This window comes from Zonotrichia albicollis, chromosome 5 (assembly GCF_047830755.1).
Source record: "Zonotrichia albicollis isolate bZonAlb1 chromosome 5, bZonAlb1.hap1, whole genome shotgun sequence".
NCBI classification, from domain to species: domain Eukaryota; kingdom Metazoa; phylum Chordata; class Aves; order Passeriformes; family Passerellidae; genus Zonotrichia; species Zonotrichia albicollis.
In genome coordinates, this window is record NC_133823.1 from 38,565,781 (window position 1) to 38,584,574 (window position 18,794).

Genomic DNA, 18,794 nt, shown 5'->3' on the forward strand with positions numbered 1-18,794 from the left:
GGTTTTATAATTATTTCTAGTATATTTATTGTTCTTATTACCAGGAAGTTTTTATGGCTCCTAGTAAACCTCTGATTTCTTTAGCTTTCACTAAAATTTCAGGGGAAAAGAGAAGTTTTTTTCTGTATTCTAAAATAACTTTCAGTAGCTTGTCACTAGGTGGTGCTTTAGCTTTAATTTGTCTTGTGTTCAATGGCTCTGATGAGAAAAAGACCATCTAAGAGGATATTTTTATTTCCATAGCTGAGAATAAGTAATAATAAATAATTAAATTCCCATATTCATTTGTAGAATTCAAAGGCAGCAGATATGTTTAGCTCCACATTTCTTCATGGCACAGGAACATAAAAGACTTTAGGATATGGAGGCTGACCAAATCAATTTAAACACAAGCCTTTTGCCCACAGTTCCCTGCCTATGGAACCCCACAGTATTTCAATGTTAATAAACAGGCCTAAAGCCACTGAATGACACAGGCAGGGCCCTGAGCACATCTGCTCTCTCTGGGGGGCTTGACTTGTGGCCAGATTGCCTGGCCCTGAATCAGGGAGCTTGGGAGACAGAGTTGGGGGAACTAGCTGGGGGAGCTATGTGTGAGCCTGGCCCTCTCTACTGTGCCTTATATGCTTAAAACAAAATTAGCCTGTCCTTTAATAATATATGAATGGTTCCTACAGCCAAAACCATACCCATCTGTTAAAAATTCCTTTGTGAGGTTTTAATATCTAGAAAAGCCTGTAGTGAGATTGTCTGAAATGGATAAATTGCTCAGAATTGGGAAGAGATGATAATCTGAACTATTAGCCTCCAGCATTACCCCTGACACAACCAAAGAGAACTGTCTAGAACAATGTCCCAGGTACATGTCCTTGAGCAGAAGAATAAATAGTATCTTACTCTTCTACTACAGCTCTGACATTTGAAAGTGGCTGTTGATCTTAGTAAATCTTGGACCACTCAGACAGGAGGAAAGAGATGTTCGTTCTGTGCATCGTTCAGTTAATAAAGATTTAGAGTTATTATTATTGTGGATTAAAGAACATGTAACTACAAGTTGTACCAAGAAAGATGCTGAAAAAACTGTTTGGAGTAAAGAGAAGGAAGTAGTGGGTAGGGGGCAGCTGAGGGTGCTCTGGAAATTCCATCACTGGAGGACGTATTTAGGGCTGGGTGGTAACTGGCCATGGTGTAACAGGCCCTACCTTGCACTTGTGATGGACTGGACCTTCCAGCTGCTGCCTGTGATCATGAATAGCAATACAAAATAATGGGGTTTGGTTTTTTCTAGAATACATATGTATTTTTGAATATTTTTATATTTATTTTGCATGCCTGTTCTTTAACTTTCAGTTAAGGACTGAACAGCTGGTTCAGTCCTTTCATTCTCCTGCGACAACCCAGATTTTTTATTATGGGCTTAGTTTTCTTTTGCTTCAAGAGAAGTTGTTTTTGTTTAGAAGACTCAAGACCTATAAAATAGGCCTAAACATTACTACTATAAAGAAATTACTTAATTGTGCTGTCCTGTTCAATGTGATTTTGCCACTAGCATGAGAAAACACCAGGCTTTGTGCTGACCTGGTTGTGCAGGGACCCAGCACTTGTGTGTGCCTCAGCCTGAGCTTTGAGGACTTGGTTTAACTCTGTAAAGGGGTCAGGGGCTGCTGCCTGGCCTGGTTTTGGCTGGAGTGATGGGAAACTGTGTGTGATAAAGGCCAAGGAGAGCCATGGCGAAACAAACAGGGTGGCTGGGGGAGCACTGTTCAAACATGGAAGTAAGGAGAAACTCACCATGATAAAACACATAAAAAGGTAATTTCAACAGGATCCTTGGGGTACCCAGCAACAACATCATACTTCTCTCAGGGAAGGACTGAAGATGTGATAGTTGCTGTATGTACAATATCCCTCCATCTAGCGCCTGAAACCGTCAACCTCTGGATGCAAGGGAACATAGGAAGGGCAAGCACACACCAGAGAAAAGGGGTATGTAGTTGGAAGGGCTATTTTCTTTCTAAAGCAATTTTTCCTGTATTATTAATGAAGGTTTTCTGTGTTAATTGGACAACATGGATTACTAAGCTATAAAAGCATTAGCTGTAATGGCAATATATTTTGAACCTCCATGTGTGGTGCATTCCCTTTTGCCCAAGTAAAGATTTTTTCAGTGGAACATAAAGCAAATGGAGATTTACTTCAGGTTATGGAGACACTCAAAGGAAGAGTAGAAAACCCTTGAAATTTTGAAAATGCCATCCAGCTCTTTCTTCAAGTCACATTGGCAAGTTTCCAGGACCACTTGAATGTTTATTTTTCTGTTTGAATCTGTAATCATAAAACCATAGAATGGTTTGGGTTGGAAGGGGCCTTAACGAACACCTCATCCAACCCCTAATGTTCAGGGGCACCTTCCCCTAGCTCACATTCCTCAAAACTTGATCCAACCTGGCCTTGAACACTTCCAGGGATGGGGCATCCACAACTTCTCAGGGCAACCTGTGCTTCAGTACTCTCTTTGTAAAGAATTTCTTCCTAATATCTAGTGTGCATCTCTCCTCTATAAGTTTAAAACTGTTTCTCCTTGTGCTTTCACTGTCTGCCCATGTAAAAATTCACTTTCTCAGCAAGCTCAGGTGTGCATATCAGGCAAACTCAGGAGGCTTCTAAGCAGTAACAAGAAATCCCAACTTTTCAATCACAACATGTGTTATTTGAATGCCAAAAAATTCTGGGGGTTGTACCTTGAAAGAGCTAGCCGTTGATGGGGTTAGGCTGGCTGGTTATCTCACAGTCCACATGAGAGCAGCTCTCACCCAAGGTGCAGATGGTGACACTACGGGCAGCTGTACAAAAAGGAAAAACCTTCACACCACACTTAGGTGATCCATGTGGAAAGTCAGGTTCCAAGTGCATCCATCAGGTCTCAATTTTTTATTTGGTAAATAGAATTCTTAAGCCATTGTGGTCTCTGATGGGTTCCCTTCACTATATATAGAATGCAGTTTTAAGAATACAAGCCTAAATAACCACATTAAATAACCTTTCATTTTTGTCTGCTCTTATTTATCATACTTCCTCCTGGCACCAGCGCCCTCACTTCAAGGACCACTTTTTGAGATTTCAAACATATTCTCTATATCATAAGGGCTAAGTTGCTTTCCCCCTATGGTGTAAGTGTACAAAGAAAGCAAACGTCATAGCAAAAATCTTTGTGTAAGGTGATTCATTATCTGCTGGAATAATTGCTTTTTGAAGATAAAATGGGAGGTCAGAAAACTTTGGCATCAGAAAAGGGGTTAGAAGAAACTGGAGTATGAGCTGGTGTTAAGCAGTACAGGTACAAAGGCTGGACCTTCCATGGCAATTTTAAACCACAGAAAAAGACTCAAATTTATGACTCAGGGAAAGATTGATGAAAGACCTTATGCAAAAAAAAAAAAAAAACAAAAAAAAAACTGATGAGAAAAAACAGGGATGGACTGGGAGAGCTAAACACATTTTGGCAGTTGACGCATGCAAATATATAATAAAGCAAACAAGAGGAGTAAATGAAGTATTCTTAGATTTTGGACTTCATTCCATAAACACAAAACCCCAATACTTTAAAAAATAAATTAAATACAAAGGGCCATTCTGTCCATCAGCACTATAATGTAATATATAAAAATAACTAATGAAAGAGTAGCAGTGCAAATTATAGTTTGCTGATTAATGTTCAAAGTCCAAGGAAGCATGGTAAGGGTTACCACAATTGGTGGTAATTCTGGCACTTTTTTGAAAACTGCAGATTCCAACTTGAACTGTCCCAGCTTTATTTCAGCGAGGGTAACATTTACATTCTCCTTATCTACCTTTGACTTGCAGTTTCTTTGAAGAATTATCCTTTCCTTTCCTGTCTCAAAATCAGCCTTGCTGTGTTGAAAAAATGAAATGGATGTCATGGACTCTTGACCCTGAGGGTCAGAGCACTTCAGACGTGGCTGAGATGTTCCATACACATTAAGCAAAAAATTCCATCTGGAGTGAACTCGGAGGTAAAGTCCTATGATTATAAAAGTAGCTGATGCTCAGTAGAGCAGCTCAGGACTCACACCAAGGGAAGGGAAAGGCTGGCCCTATTCAAGTTGGAGAGTAGCTCACCTCTCTCTTTCGTGAGGCCCGAACTTCTCTCTGCAGGATATCTTCTCTAGTCTACCTCCAGGGCCATAGAGTGGTGTTAGCAAAATGACTTCTGAAAGCTCTGCAGGAGCGGGCTGAGAGCTGTGTTCCTGTAAGTGATCCCTGAGCCTGGATCTGTATGAGCTGGCATGTCCAGGTGGAGCTGTGGGCTGCCAAGTGTGCTGCACAAGATCCAGTGGGGTCCAGAAGCAATTCAGTGTTCTTCCAGAGTAAATTAGCTCTGCTCATAGCAAAGCTAATTAGCCTGGATTCAATACAGTCCTAATGCAAGAGTATTCTTGCTCTTTTTTTTTTTTTTTTGTGCTTGTTTGGCACTGGGGTGCTTATTCATGGTGCTAAATTGCCCTGTTCAGATGCCTGCAAAGCAGAACATTCCCTACTACCTGCATAAGTAAGCAGGAACTTCACTTGGTAAGTGTCTCTCTACATTCCTCAGTGGTGTTATGAGTTGTTTTTGTCAGCACAAGAGCTTTTATCCTTAGTGGTGACTATTGTCTGAAGGTAGCGACACTTTGGTTGCTTCACTGGGCTGAAGCTCTGTTATTTTATAAGGCTTAGTCACTGTGTAATACAGATGTAACTTTTATTATCCTGGGAACCATTCAGGATCTAAAGACATGCGTGTTTCTCACAAAATGCAGAGGTTATGCCAGGTCTTCAGAACAGAGGGGAAAAAAAGACTTGATTTTTATTTTTGGAAAGATAATCATGTATTAGGGTGACAACAGTAAAGCTGTATGAATAATTGTTTTTATTCCTTGGCAGATGAACCAAACTTAAAAGATTATTCAGGTCAAACTTCAAAGCAAATCTATTTGGTGAATTAATATGTTTCATTTTCATGTTGACCATTTTTCACTAAATAAGGGAGCCAAAAAGATAAGTTGCTGAGAGAAGCTGCTGACCTTTCACAGAACAGAGAGGAGCAGAGATTTGATCTTCTTGGAAGTGCTCCCATATCATTAGACAATTATCAGAGTATGGCTTTCTCTGTCACCTCAAGCATATTCTACATAAAAGAAACATATTGCAGGGAAGAGTTGGAAAACTTGATTAAGGCTCTTGCTTGTGGTCTGACCTTCTATGCATTTTACATTCTTGTCTCTGAGCTTGAATAGATAACACCACTGCACTCAGGTATTTTGTTACATCATTATGCCCCCTGGTTTTTATGCAAGTGTTCCATTATAATGAATCAAGATTAGAGAGGTACTGATAATAAACAGTGAGAATTTAGGGTAAGATTTCTTTCATCTTATGATGCATATGGCTTATGGTGTTCTTGCTTAGTTTCAATCTTAGTATTAATAAACTTATAAACATTCCTACTGGCATTTAGACACCTAAATCTATAGAATTTATAAGTTCTGATGAAACTGAAGAAACCTTGTTCTAACAGTCTCAAATAATTATTTTCAGTGTTTTCCTGAGGTGAAGGAGACATGGTGCTATTTTTTGCAAGCTTTTTAAATGCATTCACCTTAAACTGTGTCATCTTCTTCAGATCTCTTTTATGATCAGTTTCAATTCCCTGGGAATCATGCACTCAGTATATTAGCCAGTTTTGTAATCTGTGAAGTCTTCAGTTAATATTTGAATAGAAAGAAAGCATTTAATTTTTTAATAAGAATTTTTGTTTTTTCTATTGGGAAAAAACCCCAACATCTTGTGTTAATTTGGAAAATCCTGATTCTGTTCATAGTCTGCTGAAAAGGCTTCAGATTTATTTCATACCTCACAGGCACAACTGAAGTGCTAAGAACAGAGGAACTACCATCTCACTCATTTGACTCAGTCTGTCTCAAATGCTACACTAGGGATGCAAAGTGGCTGCTACTTGGCCTGCCTTGTGCTGGGACTGAGTAAATAACACATTTTCTCAAGCAAATGTAGCACTGTGGATGAAGAACTGCTCTATTTTTGAGGCACACTTATAATACTGGTTTTACAGTAAAGCTTTTTGGGAGAGGAAAGGTGGATGTTAAAACATTTATTGTGTCTTTTGTTGGATTTTAGATGGAGTAACAGATTCTGTCTCATTGCATATTTAATTTTTCTACTGGCATAGCAAAAGACAGGAAAAAATGAATCTCACAGGTTTTGCTTTAGCAGTCTTGAGACTTTAGGAAAAAGAGTCTGGAAATTTTAGGAAAAATAAATGTTAAGACTCTTAGCCACTCAGCCCAGCAAATCTAAAATTGTCTGGACTGCCCTCACACTTTTCAGTCCAGTTGCTTTGAGGACCGACCACACAACTCAGTTTCAAAGTGAGTGCAGCTTTGGCCTTTGGGAGCAGCAGAGCTCAAAGCACAAAGGTCTCTGACCTTTTCCTTGTTGCATCAGATGCTTGTTCTCACCTACTCTCTAAGACTTTGGATTCAGAAGACTTCTGCTCTATTTTATTCCTTGCTACTACACTCTCAGCTTTGAAACAGAGAGGAGAGAACCCTAACCTTTGAGGACACCTTTGTGCTACTATGCCCTGTTAGAACAATTTATGTTAAATAATGTAAAATTGCATATTGAGTGCATCTGGTTTGCTGTTCACTGAATGGAAATAATGTTACACTAAAGCTAATAAAGGAAGTATGTTTGTACACAGTTTGAAGTATTAGGAAGGACTTGAAGACATGGAACCACTGTTTGCAGGATTTCTTCTGTGACAAGGGAAAGATAATCATGCTGCAGGTGTAATCCTACCTTCTCCCAGAGCTGGGATTTTGACTCAGGATTTTACCTGGGGAAACAGAGCTCTTTTTGTTGTCTTGTTCAGTGTAACACCAGGTCAAATAGATCTGATTTCCAGCTGAATAGAGAGAGGTGTGGATCAAAGGAAATGGAAGGATTTGCATCAAAATGTACAAGGTCTAGCAGACAAAGCTGATATAAAGCCAGGATCAAGAGAAACCTTAGTTTTGACGTTCTGAAATTCTTGTTTTATCTGACTATTTTTAAGCTTTGCATGGTCTAAAACCAGATTTAGTTTACCTTCTGGAAAAAGAAGCTTCTTGATTTGATCCCTAGGTGGCCAGAGTGCTTCTTGCTGGATATTAGAGAGGAAACCAAAGGTGATATTTTGCTGTGAAGATAAAAGCATTTTCAGTATATAATCCAACGCTGACAAAAACTGGCAGAATGCACTACTTTCTAGCCAGGACTTTTTCTGTCCCTGCACCAGAGAGAAAAAGGATGGGAAGTGTTATGGTGTTGCCTCATTTTCCTGCATGAGAATTGACTGAAACCTCCTCCATGAAGAAGCATCATGCTGTTTTTTCAGTTATAGGCACAATGCATGAAGGCATAAAGGATTTAACACTGACACATTTAGCACTTCAGGCCATTTCTGCTATGGATACTCTGAAATTCATAAAGTCCTGAGGAAGTGCTTTCCCTTAGTGCTACTTTGAACCATAAATAAATGAAACATGCAAAATGTGTGTAATGACGAAGACTGTGAGTGTTGAATTGAATGGTTAAACTGTCTAAAGCAACTGTTATTAAAGTTTATATATATATATTTATAATTGAAGTGTATTGATTCATAGGTGGCAATATAAAATGGTGAGTTTCTAATTTTGTAATTTTGCTGTTAGAGTGTGGCAAGTAATGAGGGCTCCCAAAAAGTAAAGTACGTGAAATCACAGGCACTGATACATGCACTTGGAATTTATCTAAAATAGCTAGAGTGGGACAGTGAGGAATCAATATAGGTAAAGTGCTCTATTGAATAACTGTGTACTTAAGGTTAAGCAGATGTCTGAATGGTTGCTGCATCCAGTCCAAAGGACATGAGCTATTTGCTGCTGATTTTTGGTGTAAAATCTACTATTGCTGAATGAAGAAAAAAAAAGGGGATGGTTTTTGCAACACCTTTCACTTCTCCAGCAGCTGGATTTTATTCAGTGCAAGTCACCTTGCACTGCAGACTGCTCCCAGGAGAATTTTTGGAATTGTGATTCTCATGCTCTCTATCCTGATTAAAAGGTGGCAAGGCCAACCAAATTTTAAATCAAAGCAGAATCTGATCAGTAAAGTTTATCCCAAAAGAGTAGAAGAAAAAGGAAAAGAGAAAAGGCTGGGAAGAAGAAGGGGTAAATATAAAAAAGAGGAGAAAGTTGGGAGTGGATTTTGTAGGTGCTTATTGGGGAAATAGAAAATCTTTTGTTTTAGAAAAAAAATCAGTAGAAAATATCGCTTCTTTAAAACTTTTTTTTTCCTTTTTTAAAAATGAATTTTCAGTTTACCATCTGTGTTTTTATGGATATGATCACTGAGAATTTTTGCTTTAAATAACAGATATTAATGTTACAGATGTTTTTCTTTTCTGGAGAATTAAAAATGAGCACAACTCTAAGAATTTAGATATTTAATATACATAATTGCATGGTTCTGACCACAGAGAGGAAATTTTATTCTGTCTTCAAAGGAATACTTTTTATCCAGTAAGATACAGATGATGAAAAAAGAAAAAAATATTAATGGCCTTTCATTCTGGTGAATGAATAAGTGAAAGTATGTCCTATAAGTCAAAGGAGGACAATAAAGTACATCTGCTGTACTTCCTGAGTGAATGGAGACACTTTGGTCCTTAGTAGCACTGTGTAGTTCATTTTCTCTTTGTTCTACTATTAAGTGCTAAAAATAAGCAACTGAATGCTATATAGCTTTGGAATGGAAAACAGAAAAAATGGACCAATTTCTTATGAGAGGAATTACATTTAAGTGTATTGCTCTGACTGAATGCTCAGTAAAACAGAGCTGGAATCAATGAATCAGATCTCTCTTTGAAAGTGCAATGAAGGTCAGCATCATAGTGATGGGAAATGCAGCTGATTATTCCCTTGTTTTTCACTTCTGGAACTTAAGGCTCTGTATCCTAGAAAGGCTGAAGGAAAAAGGAATTTGTAGAATGACTCATTTAAGAGTCACTTAGATGTTTCAAGTAAATGTCACATTCTGGTCTGTTTAGAGGTTTGCAAAATGAAAAGAAACTTTAAGAAACAGGAGATTGATTGTAAAGCCTCTGATGGTGCAAATGGAGTCAGTCCAATTCTTAAGAGTCTCCCTGCCCCTATTTTGAGTTGTAAATATTCACTACAAAATGAATCTCTTGAACAGCTCAGTTTTCTCAGTGGAATATTATGGAGCACAGGCTGTGTGTATGTGAAGCAGCCAGTTTGCTCCCACATGATTAGCACAGATCTTAATTACCACATTTTGTGTAAATCTGGCAGATGAGGTGGTTTAGTCCATTGTGTATGCATCTCAAAAATGTTGTTAGGTGGTCAATTTTTTCATTTGAGTTCTATTCTCCATGTTATTTTCCATATTTTTACAATGTTTTACCTTTCAGATGCTGTTGGAAGAGATATTATACTTCTTGGGTGTCACTAAAGTTATAACTCAAAATTCTGATGATTCCTTATAGAGGTTGTTTAAAGTTTACCTGCTTACTTTACCATTTACTTACTTACTGTGATTTTTTTAATAATTATTGAAAAACCTAATTGACTTTCAATAAGCACATTCTTCCTCCTTTCTAAGTACCTGTATATTCATACAATATATTTTGAGGTGTGCCTACATCTAGATGTATATAAATAAATACATGTGTTCATTTTTTAAAATGTATATGTTTATGTAATCTTTATGTTCTTTTATCCAGGAGTTCAATAGATAATTCTCTACATGGAATTCTCTACATTTTTCCTCTCAAACAGATCAAAAGAGGATCCACTTAGGTACAAGTGGCCCTGCAGGACCTACAAGGAGATGAAGTGCATTAATTATTCCAAGAAATATCATGGAGAATGGAATTAATGTGGCAACAAAGCATAATTTTTTATTTGTTTCATTGATGTGACAGGTAAAATTTAACATAGCTTTGGTTTTCTAATTTGGATCTGACTTGTTACAAAAGTATGAGTTGTATAAAGGAGATATGTCAGGTGAGCCTAGTCTCATTCTAGTAAAAAATACAACATTGATTCAGTAAAGAAGTGACAAATAAATACGTATAAATACACATGTAAATTCCACTCCAGATTTCATTGCCTCAATTATGCTAGAAAGAAGTTGATCTAAAGTAAACATATGAATTTTGACAAACCTTTTACACGTTTGCTTAAGAGGCAGGTATTTACATGTGATGTCTCCATTTGATGCCCTCTCTTGAGCAAAGAGTAGGATCTGGATTTTTAGCTGAAGAAAACAGAAATCTGAGAGTGAGAATTTATTCTCTTTAAAGTGACTTGGTTGGCTCATGCCCTGAAGAGTGATGTTTTGTATTAGATAACAATAATTGGCTTTAACAGGCCATTTAAAAAAAAATTTTGTGCCAGACAAAACCATTCACCATATCAAAGTCTGACAGAAGATCTTGAAACAAAGTGTGACCAAAATAACTTTTATGCTTTGAAAATCTATTCTACGAGATGCAAGGAAATTATTTTCTTCTCGGAGATGTTATGGCTCATATCTCTAGTCATAGAGAAATTGTCCCAACCATTAGGAGTGTAAGTCACAGACAGGTTGGGAGTTTCACTGTGGTATCATTCACCCTGTGCCATTGATTACAGCATTCAGATTTATGTTCAGATGTCTTCAAGAAACACCTATGTGATTTGAGAAATTGATGATGTTGGATGTATTTTGAACTTGATTTGCTAACAAAAATGCAGAAGAGTGAGAATGGCAGCTAGGTAGGAGGCTGTTATAACTCTGAAATAACTTACAAATTTCTTCAGGCTTTTGATCTATAGAAAGGGCTCCTCTTTAGAGCAGAAATAATTTCAAATGTATTAGCAACAGAGATTCAAAATGAGCAGTACTGAGATTCTAACCTGTGAATTCAAAGAATAAGTATATTTATTTTCAAGTTCCAGTCCTGGATGAAGCAAATATAAATACAAAAATAATGACAAGATTTTTTAAACTTACGATACACGTTTTCATCAATATGTAAATGAAAAATGTATAAAAAACATAGTTTTGGAGAGAGATTTTGGACCTAAGAAGCAGAGCTGTTTATTTTCTGTTAAGAATGAAGAAACAAACCCTTTCTAATCCTCACTGCCTTTGCTCTAATAAGCTCAAGAATTTGCTAGAACGCTGAAATATTATTTTTAGTTTTAGTTTTCAACATACATACAAGAGATGTATTCATAATTAACAACAGTAATATTCAATATGACTTACAGATGTGTGGCATTGTTTTTAACTTGTATTGTTGCTACTGTTTCTCTTGGACTGCAAATGTTATGCTCAGATCAGTATAGAACATCTTTTATGCTTTAGTGCTCCAGCCATGAAGCTGAGATTGTAGCTGTTTTCTCCCCTTCCCATCCCATTCTCCATTGCTTCTTCTCATTCCTCTGAAAAGAAAAATGAGGCAGAAACCTGGGTTTGTGATATTTCAGTCAGAATGTTTATATGGTGCCATCATATATATCTCGCCACCAGAATTAGACGTCAAACCTGCAATGAACTACAGAATTTAACTCTTTTATCTTAGCTGTTGTTTGGAATAGGCTCTGTGGTTGGTGTTTGTCTATCTCTGTTCATGTCCTCACCCTCACTGTTTCCTGGCATAGGCATGCATTTGTACCCCAGTTAATTTTCCACAGTCTTAAAAGCTATGGGAAAAGCAAGGGTCATTTACCATGTTACCATTACTACATTCTAGTAATCCTTACCCAGGTGCTTTAAGGTTCTTAGGAGCATTTTTCTGTTACAGAAATTAAACCATACCACGTGGGGCTATGAAAAATTTTGGCAAGAACCCTTCAGCAGTTTGGCGTTTGAAGACTTTATTTTCTTTTAGTCATATGCAGGCTATGAATTTTCACAGCACTTACAATTAGAAAATTGTAGTTGGCCATAATAATTTCAACAATGATTAATGTATAGTTCTAGAATTATATTAATGTATAATTCTAGAATTATATTACAAAATACATTTTAAGGCATACTTAGACCACAAAAAATACCTTTTTTAATGGAAAACACATTGAAAGTAGTTTTAATTGAGAACTGTAGGAATAGAACAGTGGACTGATGATGTATTTAATATGTAAGAATGGTGCAAAGTTGGATTGCAAGTAAATCTAAGGGAAGAGTTAGTCTAAAAGTCAGTCATGATCTTCTGCTGAAAAGTAGTTTGATGTTTTTTGGGGCAACCTGAAACAAATTCTCTGGTGCTTTTAAGAAAGAAAAACCAAAATTATTTCTGAGATGCTCTTGGGCTTTTATTAAGTTTAAGATACTTGCACAGTATGCAACTCCTAAGTATTTTTTTTTTCCAGAAGAACAAGCCCAACATGCTAGATGAAATATCAATTAGTTTTGTTTCCCTCCTGCATATTTTTAGCAATGCAAGTCACTCTTGAGGAAAAAACCTTAACTATAATGGCACATCATCCACAGACTCTGAATGAGCAGAGTATAATGAATGATTAATTGTGAGGGCTCACTACTGTAGAGGGAAGTTCTGCAAACCAAAATATCAAAATTTATCCTCTCATATTTGCAGATTTCTAATTAATAAATGAAACTCATAAGTGAAATATTTCTCCAGCACAAAAAGCCCTCTGCAGTTCTTGATAGACAGGAGAAAAATAGAAGCCATGATTTCAAATTTATCTTGAAGACTGTGCACCTGTGGGCAGTGGGACAACGTTTGTAGCTCCATCTGTCTTGCAGATGATCTAACTATCTGCAGAAAACCTGGGGTACGTGAAAGGCTCTGCCACTGAGGGTCTTTGAAACCCAGACAGACTTGGTGTGAGTGTGTCACTGGCGTGGCAAGGAAACACACACAGAAGGAACACTTGAGTCCACCTGCAGATTCCAAAGAGAACACGGCTTACGGTGCTGCTTAAGACAACCATCGGGTGAGATCAGTGCAAAGCTAAGAAAATTTTATGGGGAGATTTGGCCAAACAGTTCATGTACCTTGTAGCTGAGGACACCTAGAACAGAGATCCAAGAGTCACAACCCTTCCCCTTCAATCTAAATTGCTAGCAATTATTCTACTTTATTCTGAATCAATTTCTTTTTCTAAAATTTAATATATGATGACTTTCATTGTTATTAAGTGATTTTTCTACATTAATTCAACTGCAGAAAGAAATATAAGAAAAAATTTCCATTGTCATCCAAGTATATCCTCTTTAATTGTACCAAGGAAGGGCAAGGAACAAGTGCTCTATTTCTTTTTGTTTCATCTGGATTGCTGTTATTATGATTGGATATCTTCTACCCAGAGTCAGACATTTTTGTGTTTACACTGTGATATTTTTGATTGTTTCTGAAGAGCATGTTTGGCATTTTTTACATTGTGACATCTAGTTTGACTCTTCAGACCTTATTTATAAACAGCAAGATTGTCTCTACAGTCCCAGGAATATATTTTGTACTTGAAAGTACTCAGATATTTTTTTCTTTTGGCCATCTGTCTACATCTGCTTACTCAAGTCAGTGTAGCCAAGGTCATCTTACATTTATTGTCTAAGGCTGTCAAACTTATTTTCAGCCTTGTCAAGTTCAGCCTTTGCTTTTTATCTTTGTGCTAAGGGGACATTTAGTGTAAGTGTGGTTCTCTTGGCATTTCTTTTTCAGTCCCCTTTTTGACATATTGCTTTTTGTGCCATTTATTGCTCTGTGACCATTCCTGGTTTGTCTTAAAACACAAACTATTTTCTTTCTCTTCTTCATTGTGTTTCTTACAGCCTCCAGTGCAACCTTAAGCCCCTTTCAGTCAAGAAAATAGTTACAGTATTTGGTTTGCTGTTATTGTTTTATATGAATGAAACTCAGAAATCTGATCAGAGTACCTTGAAAAGTAAATTACATAGCTCTGGCTCAGAAGGTGGAAACAGTTCTCAAATATCCCTGAATGCTTGTTTTGTCTCTGATTATTCTTGTATTTTTGAACTACAATAAAGTCACTAAGAAAAAAATTCTGTACTCTTAAGCATCATAGGGTATTTAAAAATGCTCTACAAAAATGAAAGTTTGTGCATCATGATGTAAACACACATAATTTGTCTGGTTCGCCACTGTCATGCTTGTATTGTGCTATTTGTGCTGGTTGCCTACGGACAAACTAATCAAAGCTTATCTATAGCACTGTGGAAGTGACTTACTGCAATTTTTTTCTCTGGATCTCTAGATTCAAAATGAGGTTGAGCCCAGGTGCCACGTAGAACTACAATGACTGGCACACAGACTTGTGCAGTGCTTGCCTGCTTCTTGGGCAATGCTTAAGGAAACATGCTGGTTGCAGTAGTTCAGGCTGTGCAACAAGTAACTAAGCAGAAAGGTTTTTTCTCCTTGCTTTGGGGAATTTTTCAGGAATATATTCCAGGATGCTATTTCACCCTGAAACTTTCAAATGGTGCATTCAACTAAAAAGTACTTAGCATTTTGTACAGCTTATTAACCCCCTTGTTATAAATTTCAATAAAGAGTTTTGCTCTTGTTGACGCAGAGGCTACATCTTTCTTTTTCACTTTGTTTTCACAATATAATATTCTGGAACTTTGTCACTGACCTTGAAAATGTGGTTTTTCTTTCTCCTCTAGGGAGCTTTTGTCACTACCTCAACAGACAATTCAAGAGGTGAAAATATGGAGTTGTTTCAGCTGCTCTCTCTGTCATTTGCACTGCCAGGAAGGTCAGATACTACTTACTGCTGATGCTGTCCCTAAGCAAGACCATGAAATGGAGGAGGGACACCCAGGCAGCAGAGTTTTAGGGATTTGAAGGCACAGATTGTGTCCTCACTGCACCAAAGGGCTTTGTCCCTGTTTCACCACCCTAGGTAGTCCAACCCAAAGTGTCTGTGCTCCAGGGCACCTGCCATCCCATCCCACCCCACTCCCCCACGGGAGCACTTTGATTTCCTACAGCATTGGGAGACAGAGTGAGGGATGAAGAACAGAGATGTACTGAGCGGGGTGCAAGGCAAGACAGTTACACTGTTCCCAAAGGCAAACAAAAGCTGTGCAGTGGATTGATCATGTAAACAGCTTGCAAATCCCTGAAAAGCAGAAGAGTGAAGGAGGGCAAGGAAGGACGAGATTGAAATGAGTCTGGATTTTGCTCATGGAGCCACTTGGGAGCCATCTCCTGGAGCTGGGCAGCCCCATGAGGCAGATACACAGCTGCAGCACTTTGCTCAGCTGTGCCTCTCCTATTCCTCTCTTCACTCTCTTAGGCTGTCAGGGCAGAGATGGAAAGGCTGTGTGTGCAGCCTGGAGTACTCTTGTGAGGCTTGGCTTTGTGCTCTTAGAAACTGGCACCAAGGTGGGCTGGTGTGTTTGGGCTCTTGGAGACAATAGCCTCATGCCTAATTCCTTCTTCGCTTGACAGGAGTGATGTCTTGTGTCTCGCTTTCCTGAAATGGTATTTTGAATGTTTGTGATCAAAGAACCAGGAGGAAGAAAGTAGCCTGTGTGTCTGAGACCTTCAGATTGAAGAAGTCAGGGGAATTCCTGGTGGGAAGCATGGCAGAAAATTGCCTGGGACAGGGACTGCTTCTGTGTTTGGCATCAGTGAAGAGCTTGAAGGTAACTGATCAGCTGTCCAGGCAGCAGAGCCTAAAGTTTGGAATTGCTTTCTCTCAGTCAAATGCCCTGAAAACTGGAATTCTGGGTTGGATTCGCATTTCTTTTCCAAATGGCTTTTTGGTATTCTTTTTTGGTGTAAAGGAAAACCTCCTTTTAGTTTAATAATCTGTAGGGATTTGCTTATTTTTCTAAGAGGAAGTTTGAGGGGGATCAGAGATCCTGCCCAAGGCCAGGTGCCCCTTTGTACTCATTGGTCTTTTTTTACCTCCCAGGGCTGCAGAATCTCCTGGCTGCTGTTCCAGGACACAAAGAGCACCCCAAGTTGAATTTCCAGTCATTAGGTGATAGGGATTTGGTTTTCTGTTTTTTAGGGTTTTTTTTTGTGAATTGGTGGCTGCTATAGGATGAGAGATTTGCATCTTTTGCTTCTCTTATTGTGTCCTGAGACAGAGTCTCAGTCCCCTGGGATTTGTGCTGTAGGGAAGACTGGATTTTTATATTAAGGCATGTAAGTTTTGTAACTAATTTTGTGGAGAGACTGTTCCTTAGGCCTGCAGGTAATTAGCACTATGTTTTCTTTCTGCTTCAAAGCAAGATAGCCGTGTCCAAATTGGATGTTGGTAAGAACCACCGAATCTGCTTTTCCTTGAACCGCGCCCAAGTATTTTCATGGGCCAAAATTATTACAAAGAGTATGTTATCAATTAAATAATGTGGGCAATTGTGGCCAAATGTCTTGATGCTGTTTAATGTATTAGTGCAAAATACTGCTATCAGTGTGACTTTGTGTTTGACCTACTTAACTGATATTTATTGCTCCTGCTTATATCCTCTGTATTGTGAAGAACATCATGGCTTTTGGAAAAAAATCGAACAGGGCAGCTTCTAGGTAAATTGAAATAAAAATATTTTCAAATTTTATGCCTTGGTATATGGATAGGAAAATATTACCTTAGAGCTAGAAGCACATCTATTGTTTCAAGAGGAGTTTCTGAAACTGCAAGAGGAGTTTAAAGGCAAGGGGAGTAAGACAAATGGAATTTAAAACTTGATGCACTTTTGTTAATGCAAAAATGGGCTTCTTGGTTATGTGTATTTAAATTCAGTTACTTTAAAATTAATTAAACTGTGGAAGATTTAAGATATTTCCACCTAGTTAATAGCATAATTTAGTTGGATTTTTAACTTAATTACTTAAGTTGTATGGGTGTACACTCACTGATCAAAAGCTAAAGATCTCTTCCATAAGGTAGAGCATTTTGGGGCTCACTACCTGTGGTTAAACACCTCTATCATTTTAGCAGAGAAAGTCTGTACAAGTCAGAAGGCCATGGAATAGCACATCAACAAAACTAAATGGAAATTGTAGCAATTTGCTCCAGAAATTCAGTGGTGACTGTCAACCTGTATAAAGCTGTTAAAACTCTGTCCTCTTGGTAATTTCCTTTTTTAACTAAAGAATGCGTGCAGGCACTGCTAATTCATTCTGAAATTGTTCTTGCTTGCTGAACTGAAATGGGATCCAAAGCTGGGGAATTGTATCTAAAACACATCCTTGTTTTTGTTGTGAATTCTATGGTGTCTGCAGCACAGCTTGAAGATTGCCACCTGGTTAATTTAAAGCATTGGTGGATTTATTTAAATTATAAACAAACTAAGATATTCTTCTTGTTAATGTCACATCCACTGGATATGTTGATTATGATAATCATTTTACTTCACAATTTTAAAGAACTTCCTTTCCTTCTATTTATATATAGCATCCAAAAATTGATCTAGAGTGTAAAATTACGTAGTCTAATGCTTGCTTGTTTCTGTGGAGACTTAACTGGTTTTTCACGTATGCTTTGGAAAGCACTGAGCGCACCTGTGGCATTTAAATTACTTGATGAATGTAGTGTTAATGAGTGAAACATTATTCACTTACACTTCTGCCAGACAGAGTCTTAAATCTTCAAAATTTTGAGTAATTTCTGTCAGAGCTGGTAACAGCCTTTTTCTGTTGATCTGCTACTTTTGCCATCCTTTAGACATCTGTATATTTCTCAGGTATGTGAAAAGCAGCCTCAAGAATAAGAGGGCATAGATCATCTATGAGCAGAATTTGCAGCTGTCTTCAAACCATGTTCCTGGAGCAGATGGATCAAGAACCAAATTCTTTGATGGTGATTTATTTGCGGCCTTTGTCAAAGGGAATATTTTGGAGCCTGGGCAAATTTTTTGAAGGCAATCCTGAAATTTATAGATACAAGTGAGAGATGAGTTTTCAGACATATTTCAGTATAATTAAGAATTGAACACACAGTTCATCATTCAGAGATATCCTGAGTATTTTTCATTCTCCCTGAAATTTCTGTTTTTCCCAACAGCCATTTCCACCACAATTGCATCCTGGTAGTGTATTCTTTATTTTCAGTATGTAATGAAATGTGTAAATAACCCAAATCTGCAGTGACAAATAAAAGTCATTTCTTGGAGATGCTTATGATTAAGTCAGATACCTTTCCTCTTTTCAAAAATATTACTAAGGAGACTTGTAAGAAATAGGCTTTCATTAGAGGAGTGGGAAATGTGCCCCTTCTGCAAATGAATGAACATCTGGTTTAGAACATTTATTGGTTTGGTTTTTCCATATTGTCATCAAATTATTTTTCCATTCTCATTTCATTCTGCAGTTCTGAAAAGATCTGCCAATAATTCCCTAGTCATTACCTTAAAACTTCTTGTAGCGAGAGCCTGCCAAACTGGTGAGCCTTCAGAAGCCTCTCCTCATGTGTTTGCCTTGAGAAGGAAGGTGTTTTCACACTGTTTTCTTATTCCTAATTGTCCCATATTTGCTGAATCTCCCTGGAGACTCAGGCAGTCATTTTGTAGCTGTACCAAGTTGACAGTTGACCTTTCTTTCTTAACTGCGGAAAAGAAATTCATTATTCCACAGGAGATAAGGGTGCATGTACAGATCCACATGTTCATGGTGTTTGTGTCACTCCCATATTTCTACTTGTTCAAGGCTCAGAACTTTGCTATTATTTTGAGCAGTTTAT

At 37.8% G+C, this 18,794-nt stretch overlaps 1 protein-coding gene across 2 annotated transcripts in view; it reads left to right on the forward strand.

The window, feature by feature from the left end:
• LOC102073697 (plasma kallikrein) overlaps nucleotides 1-14,838 on the forward strand; it is a 36,596-nt gene extending 21,758 nt beyond the window's left edge. Inside the window, exons 15-16 of one of the 2 annotated variants that reach the window (XR_012580462.1) lie at nucleotides 9,900-10,045; nucleotides 14,764-14,838. Coding sequence is in view for 1 of the 2 variants with exons in the window: in XM_074541419.1 (XP_074397520.1) it covers nucleotides 9,900-9,920 (21 nt within the window). In the remaining variant the exon portion in view is untranslated. Of the gene's footprint in view, nucleotides 1-9,899; nucleotides 14,680-14,763 lie in introns of those variants that run through there. The other variant, XM_074541419.1, reaches the window with a different exon arrangement.
• The last annotated feature ends 3,956 nt before the right edge of the window (nucleotides 14,839-18,794 follow it).